Source organism: Coregonus lavaretus (genome assembly GCF_964263955.1).
Source record: "Coregonus lavaretus genome assembly, chromosome: 2".
NCBI lineage: Eukaryota > Metazoa > Chordata > Actinopteri > Salmoniformes > Salmonidae > Coregonus > Coregonus lavaretus.
In genome coordinates, this window is record NC_139989.1 from 32912250 (window position 1) to 32936249 (window position 24000).

Consider the following 24000-nt stretch of genomic DNA (forward strand, 5'->3'; position numbering starts at 1 on the left):
ATGTCCTTTTTGCTGTCGTGTGGTTACTTCCTGCCGAGAGAGATACCGATTTGAGCACATTTGTTTGACATCAAATATCCTAAATCAAGCGCATCTTAAAAGGAGCATTTTCAAAGCAGGGGTTGACAAAATAAAGGTTAAAATATCACAGGGCAATCGGTTGTTTCTCCTTTAAGAAATAGACGTTTTTGGACTCGAGCAGGAAATGTCAAAATCTGTGATTGACAACAACCCAGGACCAATGGTATAGAACAATGGCAGTATGCAACGTATTTCGACCAATCGAAATAGAGGAGGATGTGTGCAGTAGATATTCTGTGTACGGCTGTGAACGTGTTTTATAACCTTGATTCTCTCTTTACTTTCATTCTAAACAAGCCTTCAAATTACTTCTACCGCAAACATGTAAGTGTCTTCAACGTTATGTATTTCATTCCATTTTGTAGATATCTATTTTAGTAAATAATCTACGTTCTAAACTGTACTCATTTACACCAATAAGATACAGTTGTGACTGAACCAGTATCTGTGCGTTAGAGACCTCTATTCAAACTTCAATTAAAGCGTTATAATGTCAAAATACGTTCGCTGAGGAAATCTTAATTTACTCCCGTTACGGCTGGTATGTACTTCCAAAAAATGTCTAGATAAAAATTAACAAGCAAAATTAACCGAAATAAATTAATTTCTGCATGGTCATGGCTAGAAGGGATCCATCCAGCTTTTGTCAAATTAACGATTAGTTACCGGAGTGTAACTCCAGTTCTATGAGTGGAGCGGAGCCCCATAGGGGAGCTCTGCTCCTAGTGGTTTACCCTCTGCCCTAAGGCAGCAGCAGCCTGAGACAAAATTATGCACACACCTACAGCCAATAGGAGTACAGGTGTCCCTATAAGAGGGGATGCCTCCCCTCAATCAGCCTCCCGAGATATTTTTCTTCAGCGAGACTAGAGAGGGTCGGCAGGGCCTTAAGTCCTATGGGGCTCCGCTCCACTCATAGAACTGGAGTTACACTCCGGTAACTAATCGTTCTATATCGTGGAGCTCCGCCCCATAGGGGAGCTATGCTCCTAGTGGTTTAAGGCGGAGCATGGCGCTCCAATATATGCACTCCCTGCCGAGCCTAACACTTCCCATCGAAACGAGATAGTCAGGCATAGCAATGGCTGCAACCGAGTCCCGCAGTACTGCAACTAAAAACCCCTACGGGCGTCACAATATACCGCGTCATCGGTTAAAAGACCCGCCGCACCTAGTCCAATGGCAATGCCAATGACTAGTGGGCAGATCACCAGAATAGAAGCCATACTAATCTGTACTAGCAGATAGATGTGCCTCAATATCCTGTGAAAACACTACCGACCACTAATGGAATGACACCAAGTGTCACTCTACATTGTAAACGCGGTAGACCGCCTCACTCACTCAATGGAATCCCAGAGATTAGTGGACAGGAACAAAAACATGAGTCATACTAACTGAACAAGCAGATAGATGACCTCACATTCTGTTAATCAACGCATGCCTCTACTGTACTGACCCTGTCAGTCAGGATTCATGCCACAAAATATGTTTTCTTATCCAAAGCGGACCTGATGGAAACCCTGTCCATAGTCCTGCTTTTCTCTCTCTTCCTAGCTCAAGATCTCCCTTCAGCTATGCTGAGTACAGACTGAGCCAAAGAGTTAGAAAACACATCTGTCAAAAACACGTCTTCCTAACCAAAGCGGACCTGATGGAAACCTGTGTCCACAGTCCTGCTTCTCCTCTCTTTCTTGCTCAAGATCTCCCTTCAGCCACACAGAGTACAGATCGAGCCAGAGAATTAGAAGACATATCTAAGAGATAGAAACGGATAAATGGAGACGGCGTCGACCAGGATGCTGCTCTACAGATATCCTCTACTCCTGTTCCTCTGAAAAGGGCAGTAGAAGCCGCTACTCCACGAGTGGAGTGAGCTCTGATACCCTGAGGCAATTGCCGCCCTGCTGCCTCATAAGCTGTCTCAATGCCTTCACAAAGCCAGTGAGACAACCTCTGTTTTGAAAGTGGTCTACCTAGTGCAGCCGCACCGTGACACACAAACAACTGAGGCGATGACCTAATCGCTGCTGTGTGCTCAACGTAACACGCCAAAGCGCGTACCGGGCACAGGCGATGGAGCTTTTCCTCACTCCTCTCTCTATGAGGAGGAGGAGTAAAAGCCCACAGCTCCACGGTCTGTGACCTATATGAACTCTTAATAACCTTCGGCACAAATGCCGGGTTAGGACGTAACACTGCTCTGCTCAGGTCACCATTGATGGCCAAGCAGTCAGGTCTCGTCGAAAGAGCACACAAATCACTGACCCGCTTAGCTGTAGTCAAAGCGAGCAACAGTGCTGTCTTTATAGACAGCATCTTGAGGGGTATTTGATTCAATGGCTCGAACGGCGACTTACATAGCGCTTCGAGTACCAAAGCCAAATCCCACTGAGGAAGCGTGACTCTAGGTGTTGGCCTAAGTCGCCGCGTTCCTAATAGGAAGCGTTTCACTAGAGGGTGGCTAAAGACATTGTCTCTGCCAAAACCCTCATGACAAGCTGAAATCGCTGCTGCAAACACTCTAATCGTGGCACGCGATTTTTGCTTATCAAACATGAGCTGTAGAAAAGAGAGAATACTCTCCACCTGACAGCTCATGGGGTCTACACCTTGTGTGACACACCATCGTGAAAACACGTTCCATCTACTGGCATACATCTTAGAAGTGGAACTGGCACGTGAACCCTGTATGGTCCTGATCACTGCATCAGATAACCCACGGCGCTCTAGCCTGTCCCTCTCAGCAGCCAGGCCTTCAGTGGTTGGCCGATTATGGGCAATTTCCCTATCGTGCCAGCCGCCTGAGACAACGCTTCCCGTCGATGTGGAATTGGCCAAGGTGGCGCAATCAACATCTGACTCATCTCCGCAAACCAAGGAGCCCCCGGGCGATCGGGCGCTATCAGTATCACTGACAGCCCCCCTGACCTCACCCTGGCTAGCAGTGGGAGAATGCAGGACAGCGGAGGGAATGCATACAGGAGAACTCTCAGCCACGCTTGGTGCGCAAAGGCGTCCCTTCCCAGTGGCGGTTCGTCCTGTTCCCTCAGAGAGAACCACAGAGGACATTGCGCGTTCACGCGTGACGCGAATAGGTCCACCTCGGCTCTCCCGAATTGTTCCCAAATCTGGAGAACAATGTCTGGATGCAGACACCACTCGTCGTCTCGAGGACCCCCTCTTGACATGAGGTCTGCTCCTACGTTCAAGTAGCCCGGAATGTGTGCTGCTCTCAATGAGCGAAGGTGCTCGTGAGCCCACAGCCACAATTCCTCTGCCGCCCGATGGAGAGCAGGAGACCTGACTCCTCCCTGGCGATTTATGTGGGCTACTGTGGTCCGGTTGTCTGACCAGACCAGCACATCGCGACCCCGAAGGGTAGACGCGAAGTGGGTCAGAACCAGTCGAACCGTTTCCAACTCCAGGAGGTTGATGTGACGACCTGATTGAGGCCACACACCTCCTATCGCTTGTGTCTGACATGTCGCTCCACATCCCGTCAGGGACGCATCTGTGAATACTGGGATGTGAGAGGACACCTTTCCTATCGGGACTCCGTGCATGAGAACGCGCGAGTTTCTCCAATAGTTTAGGTCTGCACTGAGCGAGAGGGGAACCACCACCATCCGATGACGTTGACGCAATGGGTCTAGTCTTAGTTGGGCGAACCATCGCTGCATCCTGCGCATATGCAGGAGTCCCAGCGGAACCACAGAGTGGGCTGACGACATGAGACCCAAAAGTGACATGATCGACAGCGCCGTCACCGTGTGATTCGGACGACACTTCCTTAGGGCTAGCAACAAGGCTACCCTTCGGGGGTCCGAAATTCGAGCCCTCATCCTCACAGTGTCTAGCTGTATCCCCAGGTAGACAATCTGATGAGTGGGCCAGGGCGCGCTCTTTTTCCAATTCACAGCAAACCCCAGACTTGTGAGATGCATCTCTGTCTGTGTTGTGTGAGTGATCGCCAGCTCTGCTGACGGGGCGAGAACCAGTAGGTCGTCCAGGTAGGCTAGTAGCCGTATTCCCTGACGACGCAACGGTTCCAATGCCGCCTCCACACACTTGGAAAATGTGCGAGGTGCCAGGGCGTACCCAAATGGCATCCTCGTGTATTCGTACGCCACCCCTTGAAAGGCGAACCGCAGAAACTTCCTGTGACGCGGCTGAACCGGCACATGAAAGTACGCGTCCTTTAGGTCTATGCTCGTACAAAAGTCCCCTCTCTGGACACATTCCAGCAGACGTTTTGTCGTTAGCATTCGGAAGGGCCGTTTGGTTATGCTTTCGTTGAGAATGCGTAAATCCAAAATCGGCCTCACTCCCCCCGTCTTTTTGGGCACTAGGAAATAAGGCGAATATAGCCCTTTGTTCCTTTGCTCCCGGGGAACTACTGTCACCGCCTCCTTCGCCAAAAGTTCCGTAATCTCTGCCATCAGAGCGGCCACTTTGTCTGGCGTTTTCATCACCGTCTCCACCACTCCCCTAAACGGGGGTGGGGTCCGGTGGAATTGGAGAGCATAACCCTTCTGCAACGTCTGTTCTAGCCAGCGTGAGAGGGTGCAGCTTCTTCGTCACTGCCAGCAATGCAGAGAAAGTGGCTGGGCGCGAAGCTGTGGTGCATCCAGTAGGAAGGACCTGTATTCCTCTATGGCCCTTACCGCCACTGTTCCCCAACATTGAAGTGGTGGAACAGCCCAAGGTGGGCCTCCCGTGAAAGGGAGAGGAACTATCAATGCGTTCTGAGAAAGAAAGAGGAGTAGGGACGTCGGTTAAACCCGTAACCGTCGTATTCCTGCCCTCCTTGAACGCATCGCGGGTCTGAATTGCTCTGACCGAGGCCACAGCCTGCGGCAGGGCACCATCCCCAGCAAGCGATTGCGTCATCTTAGGTGACTGCAATTCGCTATCAGAGCCCTTCACTACAGTACTCCTAGAAGTCTGTAGTATGAGGTCTCTATGAGGTAAAACAAGGCGGCGCCTTGATACCTTCTTAACTTTCACCTTCTGTGTGTGTTCAACTCTGCACCCCTGGTGGGTTGATTCACGCTCAGTGTGGTGAGTACTGGCTCGTTCTGTCAGGGGAGCTGATACTTTGGTTATACCCATAACGCTAGTAATCCTGCCCTCCGTGAACGTAGCATGGGTCTGAATCGCATTAACCGAGACCTTGGTCTGCGATAATGCGCCGTCCCCAGATAGCTGCTGTGTTACAATGCCTGGGGGCGCCGATACTCTGGGCACCTTGGTGACCGCGGTAATCGGGCCCTCCGTGAACGCAGCATGGGTCTGGCTCGTACTAGTGGAGACCTTAGTCTGTGCTAGTGCGCCATCCCCAAATAGCGGCTGCGTCCTCATGTCAGAATCTGACCGGGACTGCTGCCTTCTATGTAAAGCACTTCTTATACGTGAAGTGTGATGTGACGACCTGATTGAGGTCTTCTGGATACCTACTCTTAGTGCCTGTTCAGCAACGCACCCTCGGTGGGCTGAACGGCTCTTAGAGTGGTAAGGAAGAGAGGGTGAGATTTGAACGCTCTCGGACATATTATGGAAAAGAGGCTCTTTTTTGACAAAGTCAGGTGGAGCCAACTCTTTATTAAACACATCAACAAAGGCATTTACATCAACACCCATCCCTTCAACCGAAGGGTGGGGGGGAACAGTGGGCACGTTCGACACCATCGATGCGTCCTCCATCCTCTCTCCCGCGTCCCGTCACGTACGCCTCCTCTTGCCTCCCTTGGAGGGCCAGGTCGGCGTCCTCGTCACCTCCCTCGCCGGCTGTAGTGGGGCTACCGTAGCTGCTGGGAGGGCCGGGCCCGTTCCCTTGCTGCTCGTGGCCGCCGGATGACGCCGATTACGCCGCCTCGTCGTAGACCCCGGTCTACTTAGAGGGGCGGAGGTAGATGGCCTTTGGGGAGGAGGAGGGCCGAGTCGTCCTGCCAACGGCAGGTGCTTGGCCAACTGCTTCTTCTCCTCCTCTAACTTAGAAAAACGCTCCGTCGCCTCTTTGACTGCGACCCCAAAGAGGCCGTCGTCAGAGAGGGGGGCGTTCAAGAGAGACGTCCTGTCTGCCTCTTTCATGGATGTCAATGACAACCAGAGGTGTCGTTCCCCGACCACCGAAGTGGCCATGGACCTCCCCGCGCAGACTGCGGACGCCTGTGTCAGGTGGAGTATGGCGCCAGAAATTCTGGACGCCTCCTCCAACTCCTCCGGTGCCAGCTCTGTCTTACCCGTGGTAAACGGGACAGAGAGGCCGCCAAGAGGGCAATGTTGTTAGCTGCTGCTACAGCTTGGGCTCCCAACCCAAAGGACTTCTCTAACAGCGACGCTGTGAGTCGGTCCTTCTGGGATGGCAACGTGGCCTTCTTGGAAGAGGGCCAAGGGCTCGAACCCGGTACGAGATACGCCGCCATGGCGCTCTCTAACCTGGGGATTCCCTGACCCTGAAACCTTCCTTCCACTCTCGTGAATGGGAGATACGCTTTTACAGGCGAACGCGCCGCTAAATGTGCCTCCCACGAGCCCTCAACGTACCTAGCCAAAGAAGGCATGGCAGGAGCCACTTGCTCTGCCGCCTTCCTTGGCCTGGAATAAGGACCGCCCTCCATCATATCAACCTCCGGTGTGGAGGGAAGAGGGGGCAGCCTTATTACCAGCCGTTGAGCAGCTCTCTCAATGAGACCTGGAAAATCCGATCTCAGAGAGGCTGCAGCGAAAGAGAGAGCTTCTGATCTCTCAGAGCTCGTATCCCCTTCGCTATAGGGACTACAAGCCCTCTCGCTCTCCAAAGGAAAGGGGGGCTTGAAAGTATGAGGGACGGGGTCCGACTGTTCCATTGGAATGCCAGACCCCTCCTCAAAGTCCCTATCTTCCCCCGAGTCTGCGCCGTCGGACGACGCCTCTGAAGCAGAGGCTAGTATCGACAGCACATCCTCAAGGGGGATGTCCTCCCTGAAAAACGCCCAACGCTGCTTCCTCTCCTTTAAAGAAAGGAGGGCGCAGGAGGCGCAATTCGGGGGACTGCAGACGCCTTCCTTGGCATGCTGGGATCCCAAACACACGAAACATAGGTCGTGGTGGTCACCGGCCGCCATGGAGATGCATCTGCACTGAGCTCTGAAAAGAGCTTTTGGGGTTGGAAAATCTCCCGGTGTGCTCATTTAGACGACGTTGATGACTGGAATATCAACGGCGTTTTTTTCGTCCTGAGTCTTCGTGCTTCGTCTCTTCTTGGCTCTTCAGTCTAGTCATCCAGTCGCTGAAGAAAAAGGGAGGCTGATTGAGGGGAGGCATCCCCTCTTATAGGGACACCTGTACTCCTATTGGCTGTAGGTGTGTGCATAATTTTGTCTCAGGCTGCTGCTGCCTTAGGGCAGAGGGTAAACCACTAGGAGCAGAGCTCCCCTATGGGGCGGAGCTCCACGATATAGAACGTCAGATCTGACTTTTCAGAGCAGGTTAGGAAAGAGGATCCAACTGAAGACTGCAACTGAATATTTACTATTGCTGCCATCTGTCACATGCACTTATGTTAGCTTTTTCAAAAGCTTTAAAACTGGTAATAAAGATGTTCAAAGTTGTCAAAACTAAGGAATAAACCAACAGACCACTTCAGCTACAATAACATTCTCAGTAACTGTTATATATATATTTTTGTTGCTATGACTATGATATGTTGTTCTTGTTGATCTACCTTAGTTGAATGCACTGACTGTAAGTCGCTCTGGATAAGAGCATCTGCTGAATGACCAAACTGTAAATGTAAAAACAAACTTGTAAAGCATGCTGGGTATTATTCTAATGAGCTCCGCCCCAAAACAAGTACATATTTGGTCGGTGCAAACCGGATCCAAATCTGAACAAATCATAGACGTCTCTTGGCAACGTTTCACAAGAGTATGGTATGGTACAGGCCAGTAGAGTTGTATTCAATAGAGCAGGGATTTTCAAACTGATGTCTTTCAAACTGATGTCTGCTGAGGTACTGTAGGGTGTCTGCATAACATTTATGAATATCGCTAGCTGCAACCGAATACCACCGTGGATACCATTTTTATGTCTCTTCGTCCAATGTGAAGGAAGTTAGAGGTAGTTTCACGAGCCAATGCTAACTAGTGTTAACGCAGAAGTCTACATGAATGGTTAGCATGTTAGCTGTTTTTGATCACATGACTCTGGGGAAGTCGATAAACGGCGTCATTGCCAAAATCTCTAACTATTCTTTTAATATGGAGGCAATTACAGTCATTGCAGCTAATTACAGGTATTTTTCTGTATATTACATTTTTAAGCAGTTCGTCTAAGTGGACATTTTCGGGATGGAAAAACGGTTTCAGTGTCAACTTAAACGACCAAACCCAGATAGTTCAATATCTTTTCTGCATTCTTTCTATATATATATATATATATATATATATATATATATATATATATATATATATATATATATATATATATATATATATATATATATATAGATGGTATTATAAAAAACATATATATATTTGTTTTTTATAATACCATCTTTGAAAACTAACAATCAAATAAAAGCTAGACAGTCAGGGGGAATAAAAAAAAAAAACGTGCATTCAGGGCACATGCCCATTGATTTTGTTATAATGTTTGAGCAGAGGAACAAAGCATTAGCCATGGCATTGAATTGCAGAAAATGTGCTTTACAACAGGAACATTTTCTCTATGCCGCCAAGATACCTTTCTAGCTAATAGACTATGTTAGAGTTTACACTTCTTCTTCCAATGAACTGTGGGGAGGTCAAAATAATGAAACTGCCTACCAAATCTATTCATTTTAAAATGTTGGTTACTTCTACTTGCCATTATCATTCACATGATGAAAAGACAAGACCCTGAATATATATATTTTGCTAACATGATGGGGTTCCCTGGGTCGCCGGTTTGCCTGTGCAAGAAAAGTTTGAAAACCCCTACAGTACTATACTGTACAGTAGTTTAATTCAGCAGAGCAGATTACAGTACAGTAGCGTCTAATTAAGTAGAATACAGTACAGTTTTGTTCAGTACATTAGAGTAAAGTTCAGTACTCTATTCTTTACTGTACGCTACTTTTTACTGTATTGTGTACTGTACTGTGCTGTCCAAACTTGTGAAACACAGATGTCTATAATTGGTTCAGATTTGGTCCATGATATTGCCAAATATAGGCCAGGCCAGACCCGGTACGTCTGTGGACGTTGAAATCAAGGCCGGTCCAGACCGGACAAAATCTGAACCAAACATAGGCGTCTAAATCAAGGCCAGTCCGGACTGCACCATAAAAAGAAAGAAAAAAAGACTTTGCCGTCTGTAAATGGTTTGTGGGCAATTTGTTTTTCTGAAATTCATTCCTTCAATTATTGTCATTGTCACAGAAGAGGACACACCGTCCATGATTGGACTTCACTGTAATTGTCTATGCATATCTCAGAAACTGTTCTGCATGTCTGTGTCATCCTCCAGGCAGGTTGCCATGGATATCACCACCAAGTATTGCCATAAGGAGATGGAGAGCTATGGGCAGTGTGTGGCCTCCCACCCGTCTACATGGCAACGGCACTGTCAAGACCTGAAGATGAAGGTGGCACAGTGTACCTCTTCACAGTAAGGAATAAACCATTGTCCATGACAATATTAGTTGTGCAATCCATAACCTATTTTGCTAACATTCCACTCCTTGTACTCCGTGTCATTGTTTTGCATGATAAGGAGTTGAATGATAGCAGCAACAGACTGGTAGTACCCAGGCTATAACTGACTGGCCTTGATGGTGATATGTAAACCTGGTACAGAGCAGAGTGGGCCTCTCTTGGAGTCTGGTTCCTCTCTAGGTTTCTTCCTATTTTGACAGTTGGAAACGGGGGAGACAGGCAAGTAGGAGAACAGTAGGAAGGGTGGAGGTGGGGAATGAACCCCGGTCTCCAGTGGGGAACAGTATATGTGACTAGTCAGGAGCGTTAACGCTAGACCACAGGCTTTGCACAATTACCTATTCCTTCCACTGTGCTGCTGCTTGTACTTTGGGGGTGTAGGTTAGGTTACTGTAAAGAACTATTGATGTGAAAATAATTCAGATGCAAGAAGTCGAACCAGTGAGTACTGTACAGTGCTAATATTGTGAAGTGTAGGATTGTGTTTAAGTTTTCTTCAAGATCTTATTGATCAATGTTTCTGCAGCCCTGTGATCCAAAAGATCCGGACAGACTGTTCCAAAGAGTTCACAGAGTTCGAACGCTGCTTACTAGAGAACCAGAACTCACCTACCTCCTGTTCAGCACATGTAGCACGCTTCCTCGGCTGTGCCGAGACAGTGGACCTTTCCGGAGTGGGTGAGTGTTCACTGATTGTAGATCAGTCTTCAGCTCGTTCACCACAGCCCTCACTTTTTTTTGTGGTTATACTAACTTTTGACTGGTGTCCTTTGGCCTTGAGAGAGTGCTTTACATCAGTTTCTTTCATCTTTGGTCTTCAAGTACCCCCAAAAGTAAACATTAAATAAATATCTTATTACGTGGTATAAACTGGGTCTTTCTGTCCTTAGTATTCATACCTGTCCAGTGTCCGTACACCATACTGTATTTGTTTGACCTTTTTGACAATCTCGGTTAACCCAGAACTAAAATCTTGCGTAATTTGGTAATTTATGTTTACGTAATCTGTTTCCGAGAGATTACCTTTTTGAATATTTGGTGTAGTAGTTGAAGTGAATATATCTCCTCTTTCAGCAGTGAACCCGGTTCCTCAGCCCTGTTAGGACCCAGCAGTGACCATCATCCATCCCTCTCAGAGAAGATATCTCCTTCCTGCAATACTGAAGCCGGACTGCTCTATCAATCATGGATAAATCAATGCCCATGGCATTTTGACAACATCCTGACTTTGTACATGGATAAAGTGGACTCTTGTCCATGGCTACTTTAGGATTTGTCAAGAGAACTCGGAATACTACACATTTACAAGTTACTGGGACAGATTTCTGCCTGAGACTGTCAAGAATCAAGATGGGTTATTTCTTGAAGTTCTTTCATAACAAATCAAATCAAATTTTATTTGTCACATACACGTGTTTAGCAGATGTTATAGCGGGTGTAGCGAAATGCTTGTGCTTCTAGCTCCGACAGTGCAGTAATATCTAACAATTTCACAACATATACCCAATACACACAAAAAAGTAAGGAATGGGATTTAAGAATATATACATATGAGAGCGGCATGGACTAAGATACAGAATAATATTATAGAATAGAATGCAGTATATACATATGAGATGAGTAGTGCAAGATATGTAAACATTAAAGTGACTTGTGTTCCATTTCTTAAAGTGGCCAGTGATTTCAATAGGCAGCAGCAGCCTCTAATGTGCTAGTGATGTCTATTTAACAGTCTGATGGCCTTGAGATAGAAGCTGTTTTTCATTCTCTCGGTCCCAGCTTTGATGCACCTGTACTGACCTCGCCTTCTGGATGATAGCGGGGTGAACAGGCAGTGGCTCGGGTGGTTGATGTCCTTGATTCTTTTTTTGGCCTTCCTGTGACATCGGGTGCTGTATGTGTCTTGGAGGGCGGGTAGTTTGCCCCCGGTAATCCTTCTGGCAGACCGCACCACCCTCAGGAGAGCCCTGCGGTTGCGGGCGGTGCAGTTGCCGTACCAGGCAGTGATACAGCCCGACAGGATGCTCTCAATTGTGCATCTGTAAAAGTTTGTGAGGGTTTTAGGTGATACGCAAAATTTCTTCAGCCTCCTGAGGTTGAAGAGGCTAATAGATGCTACAGCTCTCTGAAATACACTGGGACAATGGGAATCAGAGGTGTCATCATTTCCTATATGTGAAAATAATCACTCTGTGCGACTGGCTGTGCAGCAGGTTTTACTGTGTGTAATACATATTTACAACACTGGTAACCTCGGGTAGCAACATAAATTGTTTTATTTTCCTCTCCAACAAAGCAGCAATATTTATGAATGCTATATTGAGAATGAATGTGTGTAACGGAGTTAGCTTTGTAACCTCACTCCGCACAACTGCGTGTTATCGAAGTATCCCTTGTTTGCGGTGTAGTTGTCTCTTGTAGATGTTATTTTGGGTGAAGTTGATCATTAAACTCCTATATTTCAGTCCTATTACTCATCCAGTTTGGATACATACTCTGATGTTATGGTGCTACTCAAGGGTGCCCCTCTCTCCCTCCCGCTCTCCTTTTATTCAGGTTGAAGTGAGTCATGGTAGAATATTAAACCGTGGAATGTATGATAACTCTCCCACACATCTCTCCTTGGCTACTCACTTGTTGAGGGAAAGGAGGGAGTGCAGGAAGGATGGAAGGAGGCTGGAGAATTAGAATATGAAGGAGCTAAGGAAGGGTGGAAGGAAGGAGAAGTAGGGGGGGATGAAGGAGGAGGATTTCCACTGGTGGAGGGAACAGAGCCCAGGAAGGATGGAGGAAAACGGAGAAGGAGGGGGCTGTGGAGATAGAATCTGTGTGACCACAGAGACAGACGAGGGAGGATATTGAGTTATGTGCCCTTTGACTACTAACCAGAACAGGCCCCCTTTTCTGCTTCACTTATTAAAGGCTGAGGGAGACGCAATCAAGTGGAGAGATTCTTCCTTAGAAATGTCAGTCTTCAAAAAGGTCAAAACTTTAGAAAAAAACAACGTGCAGAGGCTCTTTTCTACAATTACGTTATAGCTCCCTATCATACAAAACATTAAGAACACCTTCCTAATATTGAGTTTCCCCCCGCCCCCCCTTTTTGCCCTCAGAACAGCCTCAATTCGTCGGGGCATGGCCTCTACAAGGTGTCGAAAGCGTTCCACAGAGATGCTGGCTCGTGTTGAGTCCTATGCTTCCCACAGTTGTGTCAAGTTGGCTGGATGTCCTTTGGGTGGTGGACCATTGTTGATACACACGGGAAACATGAGCACGAAAAACCCAGCAGTGTTGCAGTTCTTGATACAAACCGGTGCGCCTGGCACCTACTACCATACCCTGTTCAAAGGCACTTAAATATTTTGTCTTGCCCATTCACCCTCTGAATGGCACACATACACAATCCATGTCTCAATTGTCTCAAGGCTTAAAAATCCTTCTTTAACCTGTCTCCTCCCCTTCATCTACACTGATTGAAGTGGATTTAACAAGTGACATCAATAAGGGATCATAGCTTTCACCTGGATTCACCTGGTCAGTCTGTGTCATGGAAATAGCAGGTGTTCATAATGTTTTGTACACTCAGTGTAGAAGGAGAAGCCTTGCATCATCAGCATCACACATATACTCAGAATAATAATGTAGGCATATTTAGTCTGACTCTGAATTGACAGGTTATATTGAAGAAATGACAACATTACACTCAAAAAGCACATACACTGGAAGAGCTCACAGAACAAAAACTTTAACCGTTTCTTTCAGACAATCTAAGAATAAGAATTTCTCATACCTTACAGAGAAATGTATCGCACAATAAATTATATCCACGTAAATACTGTACTGTAAAAAATATATCATCAGTCAATTATGTGAAATCATATAGGAAGTGGACTCCACAAGATGGTCCGGTCCCTGTGTGGGTATAAGCTATAGGAAAATACTGTCATCAGTGCTATGTTCATAGTAATAATTATTTACATTTTGAAAGTGTGGCACACACAGCTCATGCTACAACATAAATACTTAACCATAAGAGTACAAAATATTGAACAACGTCTATTGTAAGGTGTGTTTTCGATGAAAGAAATAATTACAGTGATTTATACCTATAGTAGTACTGTAGTATTCATTGTAACAACAATAATATTAACACAATTATTTTACATTGGAACACATACTTGTTTATCGTAGCTAGGGCCAGTAGTTTTCCTGACCACGTGACCTGACCAGGAAAGACTCCTGGGCCTAATCATACTTTTTACTTAAGTGTTACTCACCAATTAGTATTCAACTTATACCTTTTAGTTAGGGCCTAGAGTTTTTCCCTCCCAGGACAAACTCCTGCACCTTTATTAGTGAATACTTCACAGTATCAAAGAAATAGTTACACGAAAGCTAGCTCTGGTCCAGGGTGTTACGTGTGGCTTGCTGATGCTGAGCATTTCTAAGCAAGCCCCACATAAAACCCTGGACCAGAGCTACATGAAAGCGTTACACTTTCCTTTACACAACCCTGTTTCTGTGATAACCTTATCTGAATGACCCTGTTTGCCTACTCCATAGTGGTGTTTCTCAATCCTGGTCCTGGGGACACAAAGGGGTGCGCATTTTTGTTTTTACCTTAGCAGTTCACACCTGACAACGCACCATCTTGACCACACAGCAGCGCAGAGCTTTCAAGGCCTCCTTCGAGGTGTCCTCCAAACCATGCAGAAAGGTAAGCAGACCAGGCATAGCATTGTTTCTTTCTTCTTTTCAATGTGCACCCCTCTGGGCCCCAGGACAAAGATTGAGAAACACTGCTCTATAGGACCCTGATTGTAACTACAGTGTAAATATCTTCTTTCTCTATGTTGACTAATGTGAACTAATCAGGGGTTCGAGTGATTTGTTAATAATTTCCTGTATAACATTGCTAAAAACACTAACCTGAGAGGAAACTCTAGAACTAAGTTACCTAACCCACATATTTCACTCATTCACATACAAATCTAACTTGCCACTCACTCTGTATCCTCCAACTCATCTCAACCTCTATGAAATCTATCTCTCCAATGTTCCTCCAAATCCACCAGTACCTTTATTCCAGTCATTAATTTAGGCTTAACTTCCATTCACTTTCTGATTTGACTGAACTGAAAACTAAATTGACCCAATCCATGCTTTGAACCAGTGCCCATCTCCACTACAATGGTTTTGGGGTTGAATCATGTTCTGGAGGCAGCTCTGCTCCTAGTCTGCTGTAACCTCTCTGGTATGCATGTCTTCACTCTGCTCCTAAACCCTGCTGCCAAGAAGACTCCCTATCCATGTGGACACAACAAGCAGGTCAGAACATGAGCTAATGAATGAAACACTCCCCATTCATTAGCAACCTAATAAGTAACATAAGTTTGTGATTCACAAACACACGGACCTGACAGACCTGGGATCAAATAGTATTTGTTTTCTTTGAAATACTTAGCTGCCGTTGATTTAAGCTTGCCTGGAGCAATGGACCAATGGAATAGTGACTCCCCCTCCCCCCTTAAATGAAACAATGAGAGTATCAAATAAAGTATGTTGTCATAGGATTTCACATCTGTCTGCTACAGGTAGGATGTTGGGATCAAGCAAAAGAGTGTGGCCGTGTCCGAATACCCATATTTGCATCCTAAATAGTAGGCCGTTTGAGTATGTGGAAAAGATAAAGTTTTATAGTATGTGTAATGTTGAAAATCGAGTATACTTTAAATGCCTGGATGTCACTCATTTCGGCTTTTCATCTAGTAGAATTCGCTGGGAAGATCGAGGAAGATAATCGTCTTTTCACACCCACGTGTGTTCGACAACAGCTGATAATCAGAATAGGGGACGCGCTCTACAAAAATTAACGAATGGCGGGGAACAAGGGTGATTGCGCATTCGATGACACCTTCTCAGTATGTATGAGTAGTATTTTGATATTTGTTGCTTACTGCATACGTTTGTACTAAACAGAACGTTCTAAATAGTCTGTAGTAGGATAGGTACACAGTATGCAGTTTAAGTAAGTAGTAGGCAAGCCAGATTTCGGACACGGCCTAAGTCATAGTTGAGATCTTAAATGGCTACCTGGATCGTGTTTGGTATGGCAAGTTAAGGTAGTACCTCCCCGTTTCACGCCTAACGTTTCCTCCCTACTGAACATGACCCAGGTGTTTCCTATTATGCTTTTACTTGGTTATGTACAATAAGCCTGTTCAGATATGGATATGGACCCAGCTCAAGCATGGTTGGTGTGATGACCTTGTGGGCCTAGTAGGATAACCGGCCATTAGCTGCTTCTCTGAGTGGTGATTGGTGGAGTGAGTCAGAGGTCAAAGGTGAGGGGTCAGGATGTGAAGTAGGAGTTCTGCATGGAGTAGAGGCGGTCGATGGGGTTTCCCACCCGCCCCGCCAGGAGCCCGCCGTCTGCCGTTGCCAGGAGACAGTCGCCGAGGTGACTGAGGCTTCCGTCGCTGTCCAGATCGTGGAACACAGTCTCTGAATCTAAATGGAGAAATAGAGTTAGTCTTTCTGTTTGGTCCGTCCGTCCATCTCTCTCTCTCTCTTTCTTTCTCCCTCTCCCTCTCTCTCACCGTAGGAGTGAAGATGTTCAGAGCCCAGCTGAGGGGGTGTGAGGCCATGGCGGAACGGCTCTCCTCCGTAGATGTTGGGGTCCAGAGCCAGTAGCTGCTGTCGTGGCAACGAGGGGTACGCCAACAGACCGTCCAATCCGTGACCACTAGAACCATCTGGGAGGAGAGAGACAGAACATTAAATCAATCCCTGCATCTCTTCCTCTCGTCCTGCCCCTTTACCTCCAGAGACATTGTTTCACCTGCCTAGAGGGGAGTTTCCTGAAACCTTTGCTACTTTGGCAAGCTACTCTTTTAATTGTTACGTTTGTACTGAAAGACTAATCTTCCTGTGCATGAATGAACAAAAATTGCCAAATTAAGCACTTCTATATCTACCGTTCTACGAGTTAAGTACCAGTTATTTACAAGGCTTTTGGGAAACCCCTGTTCTGTCTCCCCGTCTTACCCTCACTGTCATCGTTGCTTTGTCGGCCCCCCCTGCTCGGCCCTCTCCTGGACCCTCCCAGCTGCTCCTGCTCCTGCTGCTGTTGCTGTTGCTGCTGCCTGCGAGCTATCTTCTTCATCTGCAACACACAGGACAAACACACACTGGCACACTGATAATGGACTCAATGGCGCTATTGCTCTGTCGTTCGTTAAAAGGATTGTTCACCAAAATTGCATTGTTATTTGGGTAAACTATCCCTTTAACTGTTCTTTAGCCTTTAAAATAAATGTTAGCATGCAGTTCCAGAGCAATTGCGCCATTAGATTCATGATTAGTGTTATTGGTTGTATTAGTGTCATGGGGGGGGGGGGGGATTCAGGACAGGTCAAATATCTCACCTTTGCTCTTTGGTTTTGGAACCACACCTGCACGACTCGAACCGTCAACCCGGTCTCAGCTGCCAGTGTCTCTCTCACCTGAAGATAAGAGAAATTAAGCCATGACACTAAATGGGACTGTGTTTGTGTGTTTATGAGAGCGAGAAAGAGAGAAAGAAAACCGTGTAATGCCTGGTCTGCTTACCTTTCTGCATGGTTTGGAGGACACCTCGAAGGAGGCCTTGAAAGCTCTGCGCTGCTGTGTGGTCAAGATGGTGCGTGGTCGCTTTGACCGTTTGTGGTCCTTCCCTTCGCCGCCCTTCCCCCCTACAGAACCGCCCCCACCATCCTCATCCTCACTCTTCACTGAGGGGTGTGGAGAGAGAAAATGGGATCTTCAATTGACAGACAAACTGGTATCAAATGGTGCCTAGTAGTGAATCCCAGTGAAAAAACAAGTCAGTAGGTTATCACTGTGTAATTATGTAATCTCCTGCACTTTCTGTACCGTAACATAAAGTGCCACCTAGATTTCGTCCAGTAATTTTATTGGTTGATTGATTGATTTGATTGGTTGCCCTGTCTTGTCCTGTTACCTGACTCAGTGGGTGTGGGGCTGATGGCAGCCAGCATCTCTCTCTCCTTCTCGTAGTCTCCTCTGCAGAGCAACTGTCCCTCCTTCAGGACAAACTCGTCTCCGCGCTGCAGCCGGCGCTCACACTCACAGCAGCTGAAACAGCCCAGGTGGTACACCTGCCCCAGCACACGCATGATCAGCTCTGAGCGGCCAATCACCTGCAGGCACGCACTGCACTTCCTGACAAACAGCCTATAGGGACAGAGGTGGGAAAGGGTGCGTTCCAGTGTGTTATAGATAAGTTGCCTTTATTGCAGTCGGGTGCATTCCAGGTTGTCTTTTTTGCAGTCCTGAAGAAGAGTTAGTTTAACGTCTCTAGAATCACAGTAGGAATATGATAAAGTAATATTCTGAGATGTGCAGAAGACACCGTCTTGACCACACAGCAGCGCAGAGCTTTTAAGGCCTCATTCGAGGTGTCCTTCCAAACAGTCTTTTTTTGTACAGCAGCGCAGAGCTTTTAAGGCCTCATTTGAGGTGTCCTTCCAAACAGTCTTTTTTTGTAGTCGGGCTGCAGATGATCAGGTCTCACATCGCTTGCAGGAGTGTTGTAACTTCTCAGTAAGGAACCACGCTAACATGATATTAGCAGTCCTCTGAGATGTGCCGAGCGACTGAATTAAAGACAACCTGGAACGCACCCAAAGGCAGAGAGACAGACACAGATTGCCTGAAAGATTAGACCTAATTTGCACCTGTGGAGATTATCAACCAAATCTGTGTACAGTATCTAATTAAATGTCATATCAGCATTTCCCAGAACACAGAGCTTGAACATGTAACGTAGCTAACATCTGTTTACTGCAATAACAGTACGTGGTAATGCTTTGGGACGTTGTTCTTCACTGATGACACTGGGGGGCAGTAGTCAACTGATGTGTAGGGAGCCTGCACTGAAGTGTTGATGGATTCTAGGTCTTTAACTACTTCTTTACATTCATCTATTGAATGAGCTGGTCCAGTGTTCTAGCCCATCATTACCTATTATTCACAATTAGTAGGATTTAGAAGAAGAGAACATGTGAAACAAGTATCGTGCTTGGACAGTTTTTTTTTTTTTTTTTTACAGTTCACACACACTCGTTCACGGGGCTTCGTTGTCTACTTTCCTTTTGTCCTTTCACCACCACTCTAGTGTGTCCCGCCCCTTTAATTTTCTCCTTCTCATCAACATATCAATTCAATTTAAAGGTCCCAAAACTCCTGCTTTTACATTCCTCTTAAATCCCAGTTGTTTTTTCCTTCTGTCCCCCTCCTTCTATCCCTCCTTCCCTCTCTCTCCAGTATTTTCTGACAGGATTCCCAATTCTCCCCCCTCCCTCCCTCCCTCCCTTCTCCTTCGCAGTTCAGTGAAACTAATAAAGACAGGATTAATTAGATTGTTGTTTAAACAGTGCGATGCCCAGACAGACGCTTTAAACTCATAACCAGGGATTGGCCATAGCATGGGGTTAATCTCTCTCTCTCTCTCTTTTACACACCAAAATACACACACAAACAAACAGACCCCCCCCCCCCCCCCCCCCACCACCCCACACACACACACTCTTTCTCGGTCTCTCTAGCCTAACCCGACCCATAAACTCACACATACATTTACAGGAAACCCAGGTTACTCATCAATATACAGTGAGTGAGTACTTCCATATACATTTCTACAATAACTATCCATATCTAAAACACACACATGCCCACGCCTAATCATATGATGACATATTGACACTGGGGAAATCCTGGGTCATTAAACAACACTGCAAACAAGAGGTCTGCTGTGTAGAGACTTCGCTCATAGAAAGTGAGAGACCATAAAAATAAGAGTGTGAGAGAAAAATATTTATGTTGAAATATTGCAAGAGGCAAGGGATGACTGGATGAGATGAGAACGCGACAGGATGACTAGGGACAGAGAGATAGATGGAGGAAGTTAGGGAGGGAAAGAAGGAGAGAAGTGTTAAGGCTCTCTGACTGGGTGAGAGGAAGGTGTTGCTACCCCAAATCTGGAGGGCGGAGAGGGGAAGAGGTGAGAAGAGAAAAGGAGGAGAGGAGAGTGAGCCAGGTCGGCACATTAGAACTCCTAATCTGTGATCTTGTCCTGTCCGAACCACAGCTGCCACGGATAATCTATCTCAATCCATCTGTCTGCCAAACTAGCTAACACTCCCGAAAATTACCCCAATCACAGCCCGCCACCGTCACACATACTTACTTAACCAAACACACTCGCTTGCCAAACACACTTAGACACACACACTCACACACACAATCGAGGAGTACCAATTGAACACTAATCCAGGCAACACCACTACCACCACGACCATCAATTCACTTCACACTCCATTATACAAAGCTGTCTCTGTCTGCAACACACAGAAAGTTCTCTCAAGTGCCTACTCTTAATTGCCTCATTACCTACAGAAATTGTAAGTAAAATATCTCATCCAAGACCCCCGAAAATGACAAACCAGAATCTTTAGTTTTAAAGGGGCAATCTGCTATTCTTTTACTTTAAAATGCATGACATGTACCCATTAATTATTGAATATAACTTATGCCTCATTAGCTTAGTTCAATTGTCTTATCCCATCATTACCCAAAATATACGATTGCTTTACTCCTTTGTTTGTAAACAAAGTAATTGTAAACAAACACTGTATAGCCTCAAAATATTGGTTAAAACTATACATTTGATCTCATAGATGTCAGTCCTTGCATCAATAGTTCTGTATACATTTGAGAGTAGTTACATTTCTCCATCCCTCAGCTATTTACCAAATCAATGGCAGGGTGTCAGCTTTGTTATTGTTTGAACTGCAGATTTCCCCTTTAAATCCCAGTTTGTTTTTTATTAATCCCATTTTATACTTCCAGAATTTACTGAACATAATAACCTAATTTACTCCAAATAAAGGCGACTTGGGACAACGGTCACCAGACCACAATCCTCTGCAGTGTTTAAGTCCTGCTTTTTGGTTTTTAATCCCATTTCATAGTGCCACATATTATAGAATTTACTAAACTTGGAAACTGAAGGCAACGGTCACTGAGGGAGGTCTCTAAGTAGATCAGTCTAATCCCCCTAATAGAAGTGTAATTCACAATAGACCCACCTGCGTCCCGAATGGCACCATATTCCCTATATAGTGCACTACTTTTGACCAGGACCCATAGGGCTCATAGGGGATATGGTGCCATTTGGGATGCATCCCCAATAACCAATGGGAGAGGAGAAATGGCTCATGGCTGCTATCAAGATGAATGTTCCCACTTCAGACGAAACATGACTTTTTAGGCATAATGAAGCCTTCATAAACCCTTTATAAAGCCTATATAGGTGTCTCCGAAATTATGAGTGCGTAAGCATGCATGTTCAGTATGTGTCCATCCATGTGAATGGATTAGTGAAAATGTGTATTGGGTTTTGTATTGTCAGTGTTCAGTGGATGTTTGTTTTAGCACATTGGGAATGTAAGCTTGGTTGAGGTTGTGGGTATGGTATCTGTACAGTGAGTCTGGATGTTACAATCTTAGTATAGCTTTAGTATAATTTTATTTTGGTGTGTGTGTATATATGAGCGTGTGTGCGTGCATCGTGCATGTGTGTGTGTGCACGTGCAAGTGTGTGTGTGTGTGTGTGAGCGGATATTGCACTGTGAAGCAGGATGGCTCAGAGCCAGGGCTCAGTAATCACATCATCTCCTTTTATTAAATCTCCCTGCACTGCTTCTGTGTTATTAAAATTTCCCAGCATTCCCCACGATACCGCTTCCCCCGCCGCCGCCACCACACACACACATACACACAAACACACACACACATGCTCACCTACACACACACACACACACACTCGTGACACACACACACACACACACACACTAAGGTGCACGCATACAAAACAGACACATACACTCAAAAAAATGCTGGGTTGTTTGACCCAACTGCTGGGTTTTGCAGGCGTTTGGTCACTTAGTTGGGTTGTTTTCTTTAAAAACTGCTGGGTTATTGTTGCTGGGTTATTGATCCAGCGGGTCAGATCATTAGACTGGAGGCCTAGTTTAGTAGAAGTGTGGCTTTCAGATCGTTATTTTTAGCCACCCATGAGAGTAAATGTCATTCCTGTTAATCTGTTCTTTTGTATAGTTATCACATGTTTAGCTTCAATGAAGCTTACAGAAGTGTATGAGTTCCCTAAAAGCTTATGTAAATTCCACTGTTGGGATACAATAAGGTGGTATACCTTATTATAATTATGCAATAAGGGGGGGTGTGGTATATGGCCAATATACCACGGCTAAGGGCTGTTCTTATGCACGACGCAACGTGGAATGCCTGGACACAGCCCTTTTATTTTTTTATTTTTTATTATTTCACCTTTATTTAACCAGGTAAGCCAGTTGAGAACAAGTTCTCATTTACAACTGCGACCTGGCCAAGATAAAGCAAAGCAGTGCGATAAAAACAACAACACAGAGTTACATATGGGGTAAAACAAAACAAAGTCAAAAATACAACAGAAAAAATATATATACAGTGTGTGCAAATGTAGCAAGTTATGGAGGTAAGGCAATAAATAGGCTATAGTGCCAAATAATTAAAATTAGTATTAACACTGGAATGCTAGATGTGCAAGAGATTATGTGCAAATAGAGATACTGGGGTACAAATGAGCAAAATAAATAACAATATAGGGATGAGGTAGTTGGGCGGGCTAATTTCAGATGGGCTGTGTACAGGTGCAGTGATCGGTAAGGTGCTCTGACAACTGATGCTTAAAGTTAGTGAGGGAGATGAGTATCTCCAGCTTCAGAGATTTTTGCAATTTGTTCCAGTCATTGGCAGCAGAGAACTGGAAGGAATGGCGGCCAATAGAGGTGTTGGCTTTGGGGATGACCAGTGAGATATACCTGCTGGAGCGCATACTACGGGTGGGTGTTGCTATGGTGACCAATGAGCTAAGATAAGGCGGGGATTTGCCTAGCAGTGATTTATAGATGGCCTGGAGCCAGTGGGTTTGGCGACTAATATGTAGTGAGGACCAGCCAACAAGAGCGTACAGGTCACAGTGGTGGGTAGTATATGTGGCTTTGGAGACAAAACGGATGGCACTGTGATAGACTACATCCAATTTGCTGAGTAGAGTGTTGGAGGCTATTTTGTAAATGACATCGCCGAAGTCAAGGATCGGTAGGATAGTCAGTTTTACGAGGGCATGTTTGGCAGCATGAGTGAAGGAGGCTTTGTTTGCGAAATAGGAAACCGATTCTAGATTTAACTTTGGATTGGAGATTCTTAATGTGAGTCTGGAAGGAGAGTTTACAGTCTAACCAGACACCTAGGTATTTGTAGTTGTCCACATACTCTAGGTCAGACCCGTCGAGAGTAGTGATTCTAGTCGGGTGGGCGGGTGCAAGCAGCGTTTGGTTGAAGAGCATGCATTTAGTTTTACTAGTGTTTAAGAGCAGTTGGAGGCTACTGAAGGAGTGTTGTATGGCATTGAAGCTCGTTTGGAGGTTTGTTAACACAGTGTCCAATGAAGGGCCAGATGTATACAAAATGGTGTCGTCTGCGTAGAGGTGGATCTGAGAGTCACCAGCAGCAAGAGCGACATCATTGATATACACAGAGAAAAGAGTCTGCCCAAGAATTGAACCATGTGGCACCCCCATAGAGACTGCCATAGGTCCAGACAACAGGCCCTCCGATTTGACACATTGAACTCTATCTGAGAAGTAGTTGGTGAACCAGGCGAGGCAGTCATTTGAGAAACCAAGGCTATTTAGTCTGCCAATAAGAATGCGGTGGTTGACAGAGTCGAAAGCCTTGGCCAGGTCAATGAAAACGGCTGCACAGTACTGTCTATTATCGATCGCGGTTATAATATTGTTTAGGACCTTGAGCGTGGCTGAAGTGCACCCATGACCAGCTCGGTAACTGGATTGCATAGCGGAGAAGGTACGGTGGGATTCGAAATGGTCGGTGATCTGTTTGTTAACTTGGCTTTCAAAAACTTTTGAAAGGCAGGGCAGGATGGATATGGGTCTGTAACAGTTTGGATCTAGAGTGTCACCCCCTTTGAAGACGGGGATGACCGCGGCAGCTTTCCAATCTCTGGGGATCTCAGACGCTACGAAAGAGAGGTTGAACAGGCTAGTAATAGGGGTTGCGACAATTTCGGCGGCTAGTTTTAGAAAGAAAGGGT

The 24000-nt window shown here is 45.8% G+C and overlaps 2 protein-coding genes across 2 annotated transcripts in view; one reads left to right on the plus strand and one right to left on the minus strand.

Annotated features, from left to right (window-relative positions):
- Positions 1-11: 11 nt before the first annotated feature.
- LOC311138165 (coiled-coil-helix-coiled-coil-helix domain-containing protein 5-like) lies at positions 12-12231 on the plus strand. Its single transcript, XM_084172835.1, has 4 exons — positions 12-405; positions 9574-9714; positions 10288-10439; positions 10836-12231. Coding segments are annotated over exons 1-4 (324 nt in total). The 5' UTR covers positions 12-403; the 3' UTR covers positions 10865-12231.
- Positions 12232-16113: 3882 nt separating this feature from the next.
- LOC311138063 (LIM homeobox transcription factor 1-alpha-like) overlaps positions 16114-24000 on the minus strand; it is a gene marked incomplete at both ends in the record, with an annotated part of 32463 nt that continues 24576 nt past the window's right edge. The window contains 6 exons of the mRNA XM_084172715.1: positions 16114-16271; positions 16361-16516; positions 16809-16926; positions 17189-17266; positions 17373-17533; positions 17764-17996. Coding sequence (XP_084028841.1) covers positions 16114-16271; positions 16361-16516; positions 16809-16926; positions 17189-17266; positions 17373-17533; positions 17764-17996 — 904 coding nt within the window. The remainder of the gene's footprint in view (positions 16272-16360; positions 16517-16808; positions 16927-17188; positions 17267-17372; positions 17534-17763; positions 17997-24000) is intronic.